At 36.6% G+C, this 15217-nt stretch overlaps 1 protein-coding gene across 1 annotated transcript in view; it reads right to left on the reverse strand.

Moving 5' to 3' along the window:
- Nucleotides 1–439: 439 nt before the first annotated feature.
- Nucleotides 440–15217, reverse strand: part of LOC116629143 (transmembrane protease serine 11A-like) — a 34396-nt gene continuing 19618 nt past the window's right edge. The window contains 6 exon segments of the mRNA XM_032399444.1: nt 440–601; nt 2350–2492; nt 3875–4134; nt 10842–10932; nt 10935–11012; nt 12960–12998. Of these exon segments, the coding sequence (XP_032255335.1) occupies nt 440–601; nt 2350–2492; nt 3875–4134; nt 10842–10932; nt 10935–11012; nt 12960–12998 (773 nt within the window).

A 15217-nucleotide genomic window follows, 5' to 3' on the forward strand; every position in this document is an offset into this window, starting at 1 on the left:
AATAATAAGGAAAAATTAAAAAAAAAAGTATTGGTGAGCTCAGGAGAAACGATAAGGAATTCTATAAGGTTTTCCTGAACTCTTTAAGAGATTAAAAACTTTCTCACTTAAGGGGATCTTCTTGACAAAGACATTCTAAAGATCATGGATTATTTTCAAAATTTGCATTACACCTCTTTTATACTCCAACTTGCATGATGTAAAGAACTGAGTGTCTTGGCTGTATTCTTCCTGCCAGGTTAAATTGACCCACTACTTTACAAATTTATAAGGATTTAAATTCCTTTTAAATTGGCTGTGGGTTATTGCTTGATAGAAGTGATTCTAAAATAAATAATGTCATTTAATCTCACTTTATTGTACTACATCCACTGAATATTTAAATTCTCATACATGTATTGCCTCCTTACTGATATCAATATTTAACTTTTACAGTGAATTAGAGGCCTGTTTTTGAAGTGATCCACTTTCGGTAATAAACCACATTTGTGTAGACTCCAGGTTTGTTCTTTTGACCACAGTTATCTCCCCAGCTCACAATTCCAATGAGATACCAGGTGTCTTTAAGATCCTTTACAACTAAAGGTCCCCCAGAATCACCCTGAAAATAAAAGAAAGAAAATTAGCTAAATATAAAGCTTATTACTTAAAATATTCTGATGAACCACATATTTTATTCTATAGCATATGTATTGATTACCAATTATAGAATAATTAATTGAAACATAGATTTCAAAAGTTATAAGAGCTTTAAATTTCAATTTCCACATTTTAATTTTTTCAGCTTTATAGACATATAATTGACAAATAAAATTGTGTATATTTAAAGTGTACAAACATGATATTTAACATACATATACTTCGTGAAATGATTACAACAATCAGTTAATTAACACATCTATCACCTCAAACAGTTACTCTGTGTGTGTGTGTGTGTGTGTGTGTGTGTGTGTGTGTGTGTGTGTGAAGAATGACTAAGGTCTACTGGCAAATTTCAAGTACACAAACAGAAAGTCTAGCTGGTGTTGATTTTTTTCTGACTCCAAGCAGGGTGCTTGGACCTCGGTTTTATTGGACAGACTAAACCCCTCACCATGAGCCTCAGTTATAATCACTGTATTCCTGTCTTGGACCCTGTCCCTGAGTCACTTTCTCGATATTCTCCCCAATTTTTCTATGGCTAGACCTTTGTCTTACCACTCACTTGCACAGTCATGGAGCAGGAATCTTACCTCTGTTCCCCAATTCAGTGAAATCTCTTTATGACCACCTCCTTCCTGAGGCATATCACTAATCTCACCATTTGCCTAGATTCCCATGTGCTGTCTGCAAATGGACTCCTGTCACTACTTTCCCCTTGTCCATCATGGCTTGGACCTCTCTGTACATTCTCTGAATTCTAGCTGCCTCCTTCCACATTCTCAGCAACTGACGCTGGATATGTACCAGATTCCGCTCTTGCCCAGCCTATAGGCTACAAAACTCCCTGCTCTTTTCTGACAGAAGTTTACGTGTGTAATTTGTGAGACTGGGCAGAGTTTTCTGTCACCCAATATCAAAACAATTTTGATATTTCACCATGTAGTCACCTTCTTGGAGTTTTCAAGAATCTCATGTTATAAAGCAAGAACGTCCAGGAAGAAATACACTTTCTACCTTCATCAGAAAACATACCTGCAGGATAGCTATTGGACAGCAGAGGAAGGCACTGGGAAGGGCACCAGGTAGTCCCAACATGGCCTGATCCACCTTCTCACCTAGTGTAACGGCCTCTCCTCCTCCTTAGGCTGAGACCCAACAGATTACTTGGGATTCCCTCAAATATGAATTATAATTTCACACCTTCATAATTTTTGCTATGCTCTTTCTATATATAGAAAAATAATACTGTTCTCTTATTCTATAACTGGGTAAGAGCCATTTATCCTCAGGTCTCATATCCTTCAGTATGATCTCTCTGATACTTGCTGCAAAAATGTTCCCTTCATGCTAAAAATATTTGTTATCCCTTATATCATTTAAAAATCTCATCATAGTTCATTGCTCATGATTATTTACTTTCTAGATGAGAGCACTTTAAGAAAAGGGACTCTGCTTTATGAAACTTTGGACTTCTGGTATTAAGAAAATTTAATTTGTTGGTTTGTTTGATAGCATCAAAGAAACTCTGTTTATAACATTTTGCTTAATGAAACACCTAAAAATGTTTGTGTTGTGAAATCTGCATTTAGAAATTATTGAACTGACAAGATATCTGTATTAGTACTAACATAAAGAACATAGAATATTTCTTGAAAGAGATAAAAATGTTTTGGGTTAATGATATTAAAATAATCCCTCTCCACCTACCCTGCAGGCATCATATATTCCTTCCAGATATCCAGCACAAAACATTCCAGATTTTATATCATGGCCATATACATGTGGTTGCTTGCACACATCATTACTTATGATTTTCAGTTTGGCTTCTTGAAGATTATTTTGGGATTCCCCTTCAGGGAAAACAAAGTCATTTTAGTGTTTACAATCAACATCCTTAGCTAGAATGAAGTGAGTGGAATTTTTTTTCCCGATCTAATCTATTTCATACTAAAATTGTCAATACAGAATGAGGTTAATGTAAGCAGTTTCTAGAGAATAAATTCCCCTTTAAAATCTGGCACATTTAAATGATAATTATTATCCTTATCACATTTTATAAATACCTATACTAGGAAGAAAAACATTTCCCAGAGTTAAGTAAACTCTCTTGCTGTTGTTATATGTATGTACCTACACCAGATTTTATGATCCAGAGTGTATCTAAGTATGCCCAAAAATATTCAAAAACAAAATCATTTTTATTTATTAGAAGTTTAAGTTAATATATCAAGTTAAATCATTTTAGAGAGGGCCATGGAAGCTTTGTTATCAGAGACTATCTCTACACACTATTCTTATTCTTGATCCCTTTTAAGTTAACCTCTGTAGTTCTGAAGCAGATTTTGCTGCAACTGGACATTGTAGCGGAGCAATAGGAAAACTTGTAAGGTGACTGAGGAAGGTGAAAATGAGTAGTGGAGCAAACCAAGGGGAGGAGGAGATGAAAAGAGTCAAGGGAGGCTCACAAAGATGGGGCATAGAGGGAGGGAGTCTCGGAGTGAAGGTGGGCATGAGGATGACAGCACACCTGATGAACACCTGGCATTGCATAGAGAAGAGCACATAAGACTCTAGTGTTGCTGAGGGAACATTGCTTCTCTCATGTCTTCCTTGAAGCCCAACCTTTTGGAACTGCCTCTCCCTTATTCCATGTGATTCTGACCAGCCTGTCTATCACACACCTGCCTTTCTCGGTATAGACACAGGAATGAGGGTTTGAGTTCGCCAGTCAATCCAAGTACCCCTGGACACAAACAGGACCAAAAAAGACCTTTTCAGGGATTAACGTAGATTCTGGCAAAGAGGACAGGTTCTTCCCTCTGCAGCTACTAGGGGAAGATGATGTAAACCCTGATGTTGTTGGTCACCTTTGACACTATGTGGAGATAGAATCCCTCCATATGAAGGCAACCTCAGGGAAAACAGAGCCAGAAATGGGAAGATTCAGAGATTCAGAATCAAATGACATCATACTCCATACTCCTGAATCCAGCTATGTCTGAAACCAGACTCTTCTCATCTTTCTTGACTTCTAAATTACAAGGGCCAAATTTGCCATTTTATTATTATTTTTGCTTCAGTAAGAGTTGAGTTTCTGTCACTTACACAATAAGAGCTCTAACTAATCCAACCAAGCTGTGTGGAAATGGCTGGCAGGATAATATTGATGGAGATTAAATCACACTGTCCTAAATTGGACATAGTGCTCTGTGGTCCTTTTTGAAATACCTACCACCATGGAAGAGTGCTCCAAATCCTGTGATATAGACAGTGGAATTTGGTTGGAAGGATGTAGAGGCTTCTGGCAGACAAACCCGGCGGATGTCATCAGTAAAGGTGACCATGGGAGAGAACTGCACGACGGCAATGTCGTTTTCTCTTGCTGGGGAGTGCTATCTTTCATGGACAATAATTCTTCTGACATTTCTTTTCATTAGTGGAGGGTTGATTGTTGTCCCAAAGCTAACAGTCCATTGATGTGGATTTGCATTACTGGAAAAGGTTAGAAATGAACAGAATATATAAACTGCACTATAATAATTGCATAAAGGCTAATAAAAAACTCCATCTTAAAAATATTTGGCTGTAATGATAGTTTCCTTTGACCTTTAAATATAGTCTATTGCTATTTTGAAAGATAAACTGTGTACAAACAGTATCTTAGAGCTGAAATCCAAAAAAGAATTATTGAATTCTAGAACTGTAAAGCATATAAACTATCATTCATTTATCTCTCCAACAAATATTTATTGAAATTATATATGGTGAGTCTTATTTGAAGTGTTGGGGTTAAAGTTATGAACCAGACAGAAAAAGTGCCTGCTGCTGGCTGTATTCAATTCCAGTGAAGGAAAAAGAGCAAAACAAATTAACAGATAAATAAATCCAAGCAGTAATAATGGTTATGAATAAAATAAAATAGAGCAATTGAATAGAGTATGGGATGGGTGGGTAGGTAGATAATTCTCTTTTGAGAATATGGTGTTTAGACTGAGACATGATTGATGAGGAGCCAGCTGTGAGAAGACAGGTAGACAAGTTTCCAGACCAACTTCCCAAGGTCTTACTACAGTTTGAGACACAAGGGAAGAGCGGTGGGGCATGAAGCTGACGAGGTAGGCAGGAACCAGATTTTAGAGTGTCTTATAGGTCATGAATAAAGTGTTTAGATTTTGTTCAAGTGATATGGGAATTCCTTGGATAATTTTAAGCCATGAGTAATGTAGTCTCACGTACATTTGAAAAAATCACATAGGTTCTTTCCGGAGAATAGATTCCTGGAGGGCAAGAATTAACAAGGTAAAAGTTGTCAGAAGTCTTGTGAAAGATGACCAACTGTGGGTGACTTCCAGCTTGTGGGTGACTTCTAGTTTGTGGGCTTGAGCAACTGGTGGATCATGGTACGTATAGAGATTGGAAAGGTCATCTAGTAATGAAAGATCCTCTGGTAAAGCCTTTGTTTTATACTTAAGGAAAATAAAGTCTAGATGGGTTAAACTATTTGCCTAGTATCATGTCTGCTTGCCTGTCTTTGCTCTTCTCTTTATTGGACATGGTTTCCCATCAAAATCTATTTGTTAGTAGCAAGATTAGTGTTCTTAACTAAGTAATTGAACTAACATCATCCATGAGGGATAAGCAGAGACAGATATTGCTCACATAGGTACTTGTTTCTCAACCTAATTATTTCTTAATAGGTAGCTTTAGTCAGAGAAAGAAGCATATAAACATATAACGGGGTTTACGTCCAGTTTGACAGCTGTAATTGTGTTAGGATTATTATTTTTTTCTCTAAGGCAACTTAAAATTTAAAATTGAAATTGTGTTTTTATACACAATTTTGATGTGCAAAAATACTCAAATGAGAAAAACTAAATAAAAACTGGTTTGTGGGGGCACCTGGGTGGCTCAGTCAGTTAAGTGTCTGGCTCTTGATTTGGGCTCAGGTCATGATCTCAGAGTTGTGAGATTGAGCCCCATGTTGGGCTCTGTGCTAAGCATGGAGCCTGCTTAAGATTCTCTCTCTCCTTCTTCCTCTGCCCCTCCCTGCTCACGCTCCCTTTCTCTCTTAAAAAAAAAAAAAATTGGTTTGTGAACATAAGTGTTCATATAGTATAAATATATTGACATTTTTGTTTATAAATCAGTCTTTTTTGAGTTTTATTGATGTAAATTTCCTCCTTCAACTTAATCATGCCTAGATAAACTTAACATAAATCAAGTATTTTGAACTTGGGAATGCAAAGGACAGACCTTGAATTGTATTTATTCAACTGAAAGTAACATTCTAGAGCTTTCACAGAACACCCTCATACTATTTAATACAGCTTGTACTTGCTATATTTGTAGATAACAACCCCCAAAAAAACACCTGATATGAGAGATACTAAGTGAAGATTACAGATAAACTTTCTAAATTTTTAATCTAGGCCCAAATTTTAAAAAGGTGCAATTTAGTGGTGATAAGTATAAAACAGTAATTTAGATCCTCAACTAAAATGTAAAAAATCAAAGTGTGACTCCTGGTCTGGAAACCATCCCTGTAAAAAGGATCTGGGAATTTTGTTGATTATTAGCCTGAAAATCAATCACATGAAAAGAGTTCTTAAAGTGTTAATTTTGTATAAGACTGCAATGATATCAAATAATCCCAGAGTAGGGAAGGCCATAAAAAGTTATTTGGTCCTCTCACTGATCCAGTGCTTGAAAGATAGGACTTTGCATGAGGCAGACATATATGCTTATGTTCAGTTCCACCATCCCCTAACATTGTGACCTGGGGCAAGGTACTTAACTTTCTTTTTTTTTTTTTTTTTTAATTTATTTATTTTAGAGAGAGAGAGAAAATGTACATGAGCAGGGAGACGGTCACGGGGAGAGAGGGAGAGAGAGAAGCTTAAGTGCTGGGCAGGGAGCCTGATGCCAGGGCTCGATCTCACAACCCTGAGATCATGACCTGAGCCCAAATCAAGAGTCAGATGCTTGACTGACTAAGCCACCCAGGCATCCCAACTTAACTTTTCTTATTTCCTTCAGCATAAAAGGGCTTATCAAGCAGGCATTTACTTAATGAAGTGAGTGTAAGAATTATATAAAACAAATCTTAAGCATCTAACCAAAAATTTGTAGCACACCAGAGCTTAATAAATGGTAATAGTTGCTGTTGCAAGAACACACTCTCAAGTAGCAATTGTCTTCACTTGAACCCTTCTGCAGGTGGGGACCTCTCCTTCCCTTAGTCTCTTTCTTCACCTTGGAATCCCTTGCATGTTTGAACAGCTCTAACTGTTGACAAGTTCTTCCTTGATTCCCTAATTCTCTTCCCCAGGAAAGCATCTCAGACATAGGTTTTGAAAGGCAAGGCTGTATGGTTATACTATCACTTTTTTTTTTTTTTTTTATCACCCAACACTCTGTACTCTAAGAGTATTTCATTTTGTCAAGTTTTCTTTTAAGTGTGTTGTCCAGGACAGAATTCACTATCCCAGTCAGAATTTGACCAATGAAAAGTCTAATATCTCCTTTATTTGAAATCTGCATTTATTTTAATTCACTTTAAATCACAGAGTAGTTTTGTGAACAACTGACTTCATAGTGGGTTATTTTCTGGCAAGAATTTCTAAGCAATTTTCACAGGTTAAAGCACAAATATGCTTTCGGTACTGATATACTTCAATTTTTTTGGACACATTTAGAGCTTTACGTTTATACCTACTAAAATTAATCATTTAGTTCTTGCTTATTACTCTAACATAATTAAAGTCCTTTTGAAATTTCTGTTTTTCTTACCCAAACATTGGTTATCCTTTCCAGCATCTGTCATCAGCTACTTTATTGATTATAACTTCCACATCATCTGCCAAGCCTAGAAAATACACTGTCTAGGACAGGGTGCAGGATTAAGGTCTTTGGTGGGCCATAAAAAACATCCTCAGCATTTTAATAGCAATTCTTAATCATGATCCTTTAGATAGAATTGTTTAGTTACCAAGCTATCTATTATTGTCACATTCAATTTATATTGTTTTATGTTTTCAGAAGCCCTCCCATTTTACTTTGTCATTATGACATTGGTCATATTATCTATTTTGAAAAGTGTATTTAGTTCTTGGAAGAATATTTCAAGGGAGTCACTGACAAAATCAAGAACATGCAGAGGAGAAGAACCAAGGTTGTAGGACATCTGAAGTTGATGCTGTGAAATAAAGTAGTGATATTTATTTTCACATATGGTTTGGAGATTCTCACCCATTTTGTATTGTTTGGCCTGAAAAAGAGAAAATAAGGGACTAGTTCTCTCCATGGTTCTATGGGGAAAAAAATAAATTTGATCCTCGCTGCTCCAGATGAAAGAACAAATTTCAGTGGGTGGAAGTTACTAGGTTGCAGATTTGGTGTTCAGTGTTATAAAGATATTTGCAAAAGTAAAACCATCTACCACAAAATTGGCAAACTTTGGAGATAGTAAGCTCTCCATTACTCATGACAAACTAGGCACCTGCATAAGGGATTTCTGTGGGTTCTAACATACTGACTTATTGAGCTCTGATGTCTTTCAAACTTTAAGAATCTGTCTCTATACAGATTTAGACTCAGGGAGGCAGAATTTACTATGGTATCATAAGTCAGAATTTTATTTGCAAATATCTTCTCCCATTTGGTGGGCTGTCTTTTGTTTTATTTTGTTAATGGTTTCCTTCACCATGCAAAAGCTTTTTATTTTGGTGTAGTCCCAAAATAGTAGTGTAGTTTTGGTGTAGTTTAATTTTGCTTTTGTTTCCCTTACCCAAGGAGATATGTCTAGAAAATGTTTCTACAGCTAATGTCAAAGAGATTGTTGCCTATATTTTCTTCTAGGAATTTTATAGTTTCAGGTCTCACATTTAGATCTTTAATCCACTTTGAGTTTATTTTTGTGTATGGTGTAAGATGGTGGTCCAGTTTCATTCTTTTGCATGTAGCTGTCGGGTTTTCCCAATACCGTTTGTTGAAGAGACTGTGTTTTCCCATTGTATATTCTTGCCTCCTTTGTTGTAGATTAATTGACCATATAATGGTGGGTTTATTTCTGGGAACTTTATTCTGCTCTATTGATCTATGTGTCTATTTTTTGTGCCAATATCATATTGTCTTGATTACAACTTTGTAGTATATCTTGAAATCTGGGATTGTGATTCCTCCAGCCCTATTCTTTCTCAAGATTGCTTTGGCTATATGGGGTCTTTTGCACAGTGAAGGAAATCATCAACGAAACAAAAAGGACACCTACTGAGTGGGAGAATGTATTTGCAAATGATATATCTGATAAGGGGTTAATATTCAAAATATAAAAAGAACTTATACAACTCAACACCAAAAAACCCCCCCAAGTGCTCCACTTGAAAAATGAGCAGAGGGCCCAAATAGACATTTTTCCAAAGAAGACATACAGATGGCCAACAGACACATGAAAAGATGCTCAACATCACTGGTCATCAGAGAAATGCAAATCAAAGCCAAATGAGACATCACCTTAAACCTATCAGAATGGCTAAAATTAAAAAGATAAGAAACAGGTGTTGGCCAGGATGTGGAGAAAGGGGAATCCCCCCTTACACTGTTGGTGGGAATAGCAAACTGGTACAGCCACTCTGGAAAACAGTATGGAGGTTCCTCAAAAAGTTGAAAATAGAACTATGACCTAGCAACCACACTACTAGGTATTTACCCAAAGAACACAAAAATACTAATTCAAATGGATACATGCACCCCAATGTTTATAGCAGTATTATCTACAATAGCCAAATTATGAAAACAGCCCAAATACCCAACTGATGAATGGATAAAGAAGATATGGTATATATATGCAATGGGTTATTACTCAGCCATAAAAAAAGAATGAAGTCTTAACCATTTGCATTGACGTTGAGTTAGAGTATTATGCTAAATGAAGTAAATCAGAGAAAGACAAATACCATATGATTTCACTCATATGTGGAATTTAAGAAACAAAACAAATGAGCATAGGGGAACAAAGAGAGAGAGGCAAACCAATAAACAGACTCTTAACTATAGAGAATAAACTGATGGTTACCAGAGGGGAGGTGGATAGAGGGATGGGTTAAATAGGTGGTGGGGATTAAGGAGTGCAGTTGTTATGATGAGCACTGGGTGTTGTATGTAAGTGTTGAAGCACTAAATTGTACAGTTGAAACCAATATTACACTGTACGTTAACTAAGTGGAATTTAAATAAAAACTTAAAAAAAGAAACTAAAAGTAAAAGGTTATGTGCACCCCTATGTTTTTTTTTAATTTTTTTATTGTTATGTTAATCCCCATACATTACATCATTAGTTTTAGATATAGTGTTCCATGATTCATTGTGCATAACACCCAGTGCTCCATGCAGAACGTGTGCACCCCTATGTTTTATTGCATCATTATTTACAATAGCCCACATATGGATGCAACTTAAGTATCCACTGATAAATGAGTAGATAAAGAAGATGTGAGGTGTATACATACACATGTGTACACACACACACACACACACACACACACAGGAATATTACACAGCCATAAAAAAGGATGAGATCATGCTATTTGTAACAGCATGGATGAACCTAGAAGGTATTATGCTAATAATAAATAATTCAGACTGAGAAAGACAGATACCATATTATTTCACTCATATGTGGAATCCAAAAAAAAAGGAATAAACAAGTAGAATCAGATCTATAAATACAGAGAACATACTGGTAGTTGCCAGAGGAGAAGGGGATTGAGGGATGAGAAAAATATGGAATGAATAACTCACAGGAATAAAAGGCCCAGCATGGGAAATAATAGTCAATGATGCTATAATAGTGTTGTGTGGTGGTAGATGGCAGCTACACTTGTGGTGAGCACCGCAGAACATATAGATAAGCTGAATCAACATGTTATACACCTGAAACTAATGTAACATTTGTGTCAACTATACTCCAACACCCCTCCCCAAAACCTGTGAGGCCATGACCAATGAGTGCTGGATAATGACTACTACCCCCACTAATTTTGCAAAGAAGTATGCAGCTATAACATTATATTAGAAAAGAACCAGAAAGAAAAGTTTCTCATTTACCTCAGTAATATTTGGGGGCATTGGTTATTACTCAGAACATAATAAAACTTAGTTTTTTAACAATAGTGGAGGCCAACTTACAGTCAGTAACTTACTTCGTAAAGCAGTGTGCTGCAGTGATGAGCGACGTATTACTGACCAAGGTGGCCCCACACTGATGTATGTTATTACGCTGAAGGGAAGCTTCCAAGGCCAGGCAGCCTTGGCTGCAATGTCTCCAGACATTATTCTGTTGACTATTAATGGAACAACTCGTTTACCACAACCTGAAGAGAAAAGATCATTAAGTTATAAGAAATGTCTCTATAGTCTTTGATTCAGAGTACCTAATAGAGAACTGTAATGTAGTACTGACATTTATCATTATACAAACATGTACAATATTAATATCTATCCTCTGTGTTTCCTGATATGTTGATGTTTTGCTCATCCCTGTATTGATAGATGTGGATATATATTGTCTACTAAAGCTATGTTAAACTACAAAGGGTTGACATATCACAAAGTGTGTGTCCTGAGGATTTATGGTATCCATTGTCTAGATGTCCTGGGAGCTCCTACTAAGACTATTGCTTCCCAGTTTCAGATGATCCAGTGTGTTACTTTGACATGAAGTCTTCACCAGAAGAACTCCCCAGACAAGTAATTGTCCATTTGTTGGAACTCCTTCTCCCATATATTTTCCTGCATGACTAGTTCCTAAGGTGTGCATGGGTTAATGTATAATGACCAGTTTCTCACACTGCAGGATGGAGAGTTCCGTGTTTCCACATAAACATCCCATTCACTATTGGTGGGAATAAATATGTACTGTATTATGTGCATCAGATTAGAGATTACTTTGCTGCTTAGGGTTCCTAAGAATTAAGCCTGTTCCAAACATGGTGCTAAAGTACTCGCTTCGGCAGCACATATACCAAACATGGTGCTAATAAAGAAAATATGGTAGATTCAATTCTTGTTCCAACTAATTGGGTATCAAAAAAGAAAACTCATTTTACTGATATTGACTACACTGCATTGTGGCCAGTCATTTTAGAAATCTCCCTCACTCTGCCATTACTCTAGTCTAGACTACCATTTTTCTCATCTGGAGGACCGCAACAGCTTTAGTTCATCGCCCTGCTTCTGGTCCTGCTCTCCTAATCTATTCTCCATACTGAAAACTGACTGATCTTTCTTGTATGTGTAAACCCTTTAGGGACTTCCCATTGTCCTCCAAATAAAGTCAGAATGTTTCAGCATGGTTCTGGTCCTTGATCACTATTAATCATACCCATTTCCCATGTTCACCAACCCCCATTCAATGTTCCTGTTACACTGACATTTTTCAGTTACAAGAAATGACCATGTTCTTGCTTTTCTGAAGACATTTTTACATACTACTGCCCCTGCTCAGGGCACTCATTCCACTTGTCACTTGACTTCTCTCTCTCCTGTCTCAGGGATCACTTTCTGACCCTACAAGACCAGGTTAAGCTGACTCTGTGATTGACTGCACTTTCTATGTTGTAACATTTATCACACCATTTTAACATTTCTTGATTTATTTATGTCTTCCCCTACCTTCAAGCTCTTCATTTTAGAGGAGGGATCGTATCTTATTCATAGTGGTATTCACTTTCTGGCACTTGGTAGATGTGAAAAAGATACTCATTGAATGAATGAATAAATGAATAGAAATATATAGTGTGTTTGCAAGACAGAGAGGCAAATGCATGAATACCTTTGCTCAAATTCATCACCACTTTGATAAAATCTTTCAAAATTTAGGCCACAGTGATATGAAGTGAGTGGGCGGAGCTGCTGTCAACCATGAAAATGAATGTATTAAGCAAATTTTATAGCTCAGTCACAGACAATAGGATCTGTTTCCTTCCCATTTATCGCTTTCTTGTGATTTTATTTCTCAGCAGAAAGAACATTTCATAGCATTTTTAAAAAAATTAGAAAAGCAAGCCCATTTATTCCAAGACAGAAATACATAATTTCTTCAAATTGCCCCCAAATTCCCACCATGTAAAATGTTTTTCTTGAACAAGATGAAAAAGATCAGTCTCAGAGTTAGAAAAATGTATGTCCATCTGTTGTCCAATTGTTACTCTCTTCCAAAGAAAATGTGTGACATGGATGGGAAATTATGAGCTAACTTGAAGATAGTGTCCTTTCTCATGTGGAAATTGAACTTGTTTTTATGAGCTAACTAGACTTACATGCTTGGACAGTTAGCTTCCCTGTTGATGAGCTCATTGCTGAAAAACAAAATAGAATATAGAAGGATAAGTGATATTCTCTTAATTGGTCTTTCAGAGTATATTGACTATATATGGACTCTAGACAGTTGAGCATATAATCAGGAGAATGGCAACCCAATAAACAAGATATGTATATAATTTTTATAGAGATTCATAAGCAACCTCTAATTAGGTGGATAAATGCTCAAGCAGTAGGTGATTAAGGCACAAATAGTAGATGATTAAAACCCACAAATAGTTTGTATTAAAACAGAACAGTGGGGCGCCTGGGTGGCTCAGTTGGTTAAGCAACTGCCTTCGGCTCAGGTCATGATCCTGGAGTCCCTGGATCGAGTCCCGCATCGGGCTCCCTGCTCGGCAGGGAGTCTGCTTCTCCCTCTGACCCTTCTCCCTCTCATGCTCTCTGTCTCTCATTCTCTCTCTCTCAAATAAATAAATAAAATCTTTAAAAAAAAAAAAATAAAACAGAACAGTGGTTTCCTAATGGTGCAGGATATAGCCTCTTTGGATTTCACTTCAGGAGATAGAGAAAATGGGGAAAGAGGAAGCCACTAGATGGGGTCTCCAGGCTCAAACCCAGCCTCAGTCAGAGCAGCTCTGCTTTTATCTCTTCTATTTAAGAATTCACATAAGCCTTTCTTTAGTCAAAGGGTTTGGGAATGAAAAAAATCTTTGAAACCACCCACATAAACTATATTTAAAATATTTCTAAAACAGTTACTAAATTATCAAAATTATTTTTTCTGAAGAATAAACTATTGTGTATTCTTATCCAACATCTGCTGAATATTGGGAAAGACCAATTATTGGACAGAATCTAAAATTAAATTCCCTCAATTTCCAACAAAGTTAGAAATCTGACAAAGGACACATGAGCATTTCAACTCAAATTTGTGGAAAGCTATTTGAAAACTGATGATTTTCAAGATAAAAAGGTTTACTGAGCAGTATGAGGATAAACTGTTTTACTTATTTCAACCAGTGCCATGGTTCTCAGAATCATACTCTGTCTTTAATTTTACATTGTGCAAAATAAGAATGTTTCTTTCTACTCACCTTCTATAGATCCCACTTGGCAAACTAGTAATGACGAATTCTGTGAAGTGGGAAATTTGAAAATATCCGAATCAAGAATACCCTTACATGCATGCCCAAGTCATTATATGCTGAAGAATCAATTGCTCAGGACAGATTCTCAGTATTTATGGAAGAACTCAATTTTCTGTCAAATGTAGTTTTAAAGTAGGTAAATTTCTTGTTTCATTTTTTTTAAAAACTAATTTAATATGCCCCATAATAGTAATGAATTAAAATGGAAAACAGTATAATGTTAGAATTCTTCCTTAAAACTTTATCTTAGTTTGAGCAAGATGCAAATTGCCCCTTTCCAGGAAGGATACCAGGTTGCTTGAAATGGTTGTGAGTGTAATTGGATTTTTGAGGATTGAATTTTTAGGGAGAATGATTACACGTAGAGTTAAAATACCCCCACGCAAGTAACTAGCTGTTGATATCTGATTTTTACCAAATAATTTTATTTTTCATGTGTATGAGTGAAATAAACATTAACACCTTAGTCATGAAAATGACCCTCCAATATACTTCTGAGTTGAGAGTAATCGAGTTGGTAGTATTCAGGGGAATACGACATGCTACAAGTAGCATAAGGGGAACGGGAGCACACATGAACCAAATGTAGGCAGTGAGCTGATCTTTCACAACCATGGTGTTTGTAATGCAAAGAAGCTGATTTTAGCTTTGCTTTGACACGTTGCCTCCCATGAAGGATCCATGCCACACAGTTTTTGTTTTTCAAAAGAAACCCCAGAAAACAAACAAAAAAACAAAACCAACCCACAGATTCTTGACAAATAACAGATAATCTTGGGCTGCAGGGTTATTTCTAGACTTGGTCTAGAATTTTGATAGTTTTCTAGTCATTGGGAGCGGCCCAGATTGAGTGTTCCTGGAGAGCTGTGATTTTGCCTGTTAAGAATGACCTCACTGATATGAGGAATTCTTAATCTCAGGAAACAAACTGAGGGTTGCTGGAGTGGTGGGGAGTGGGAGGGATGGGGTGGCTGGGTGATAGACATTGGGGAGGGTATGCGGTATGGTGAGGGCTGTGAATTGTGCAACACTGTTGAATCACAGACCTGTACCTCTGAAACAAATAATACATTATATGTTTAAAAAAAAAAAAAGGAAGAAGATAG

Source organism: Phoca vitulina, unplaced genomic scaffold (assembly GCF_004348235.1).
Source record: "Phoca vitulina isolate PV1807 unplaced genomic scaffold, GSC_HSeal_1.0 scaffold3, whole genome shotgun sequence".
Taxonomy (NCBI): domain Eukaryota; kingdom Metazoa; phylum Chordata; class Mammalia; order Carnivora; family Phocidae; genus Phoca; species Phoca vitulina.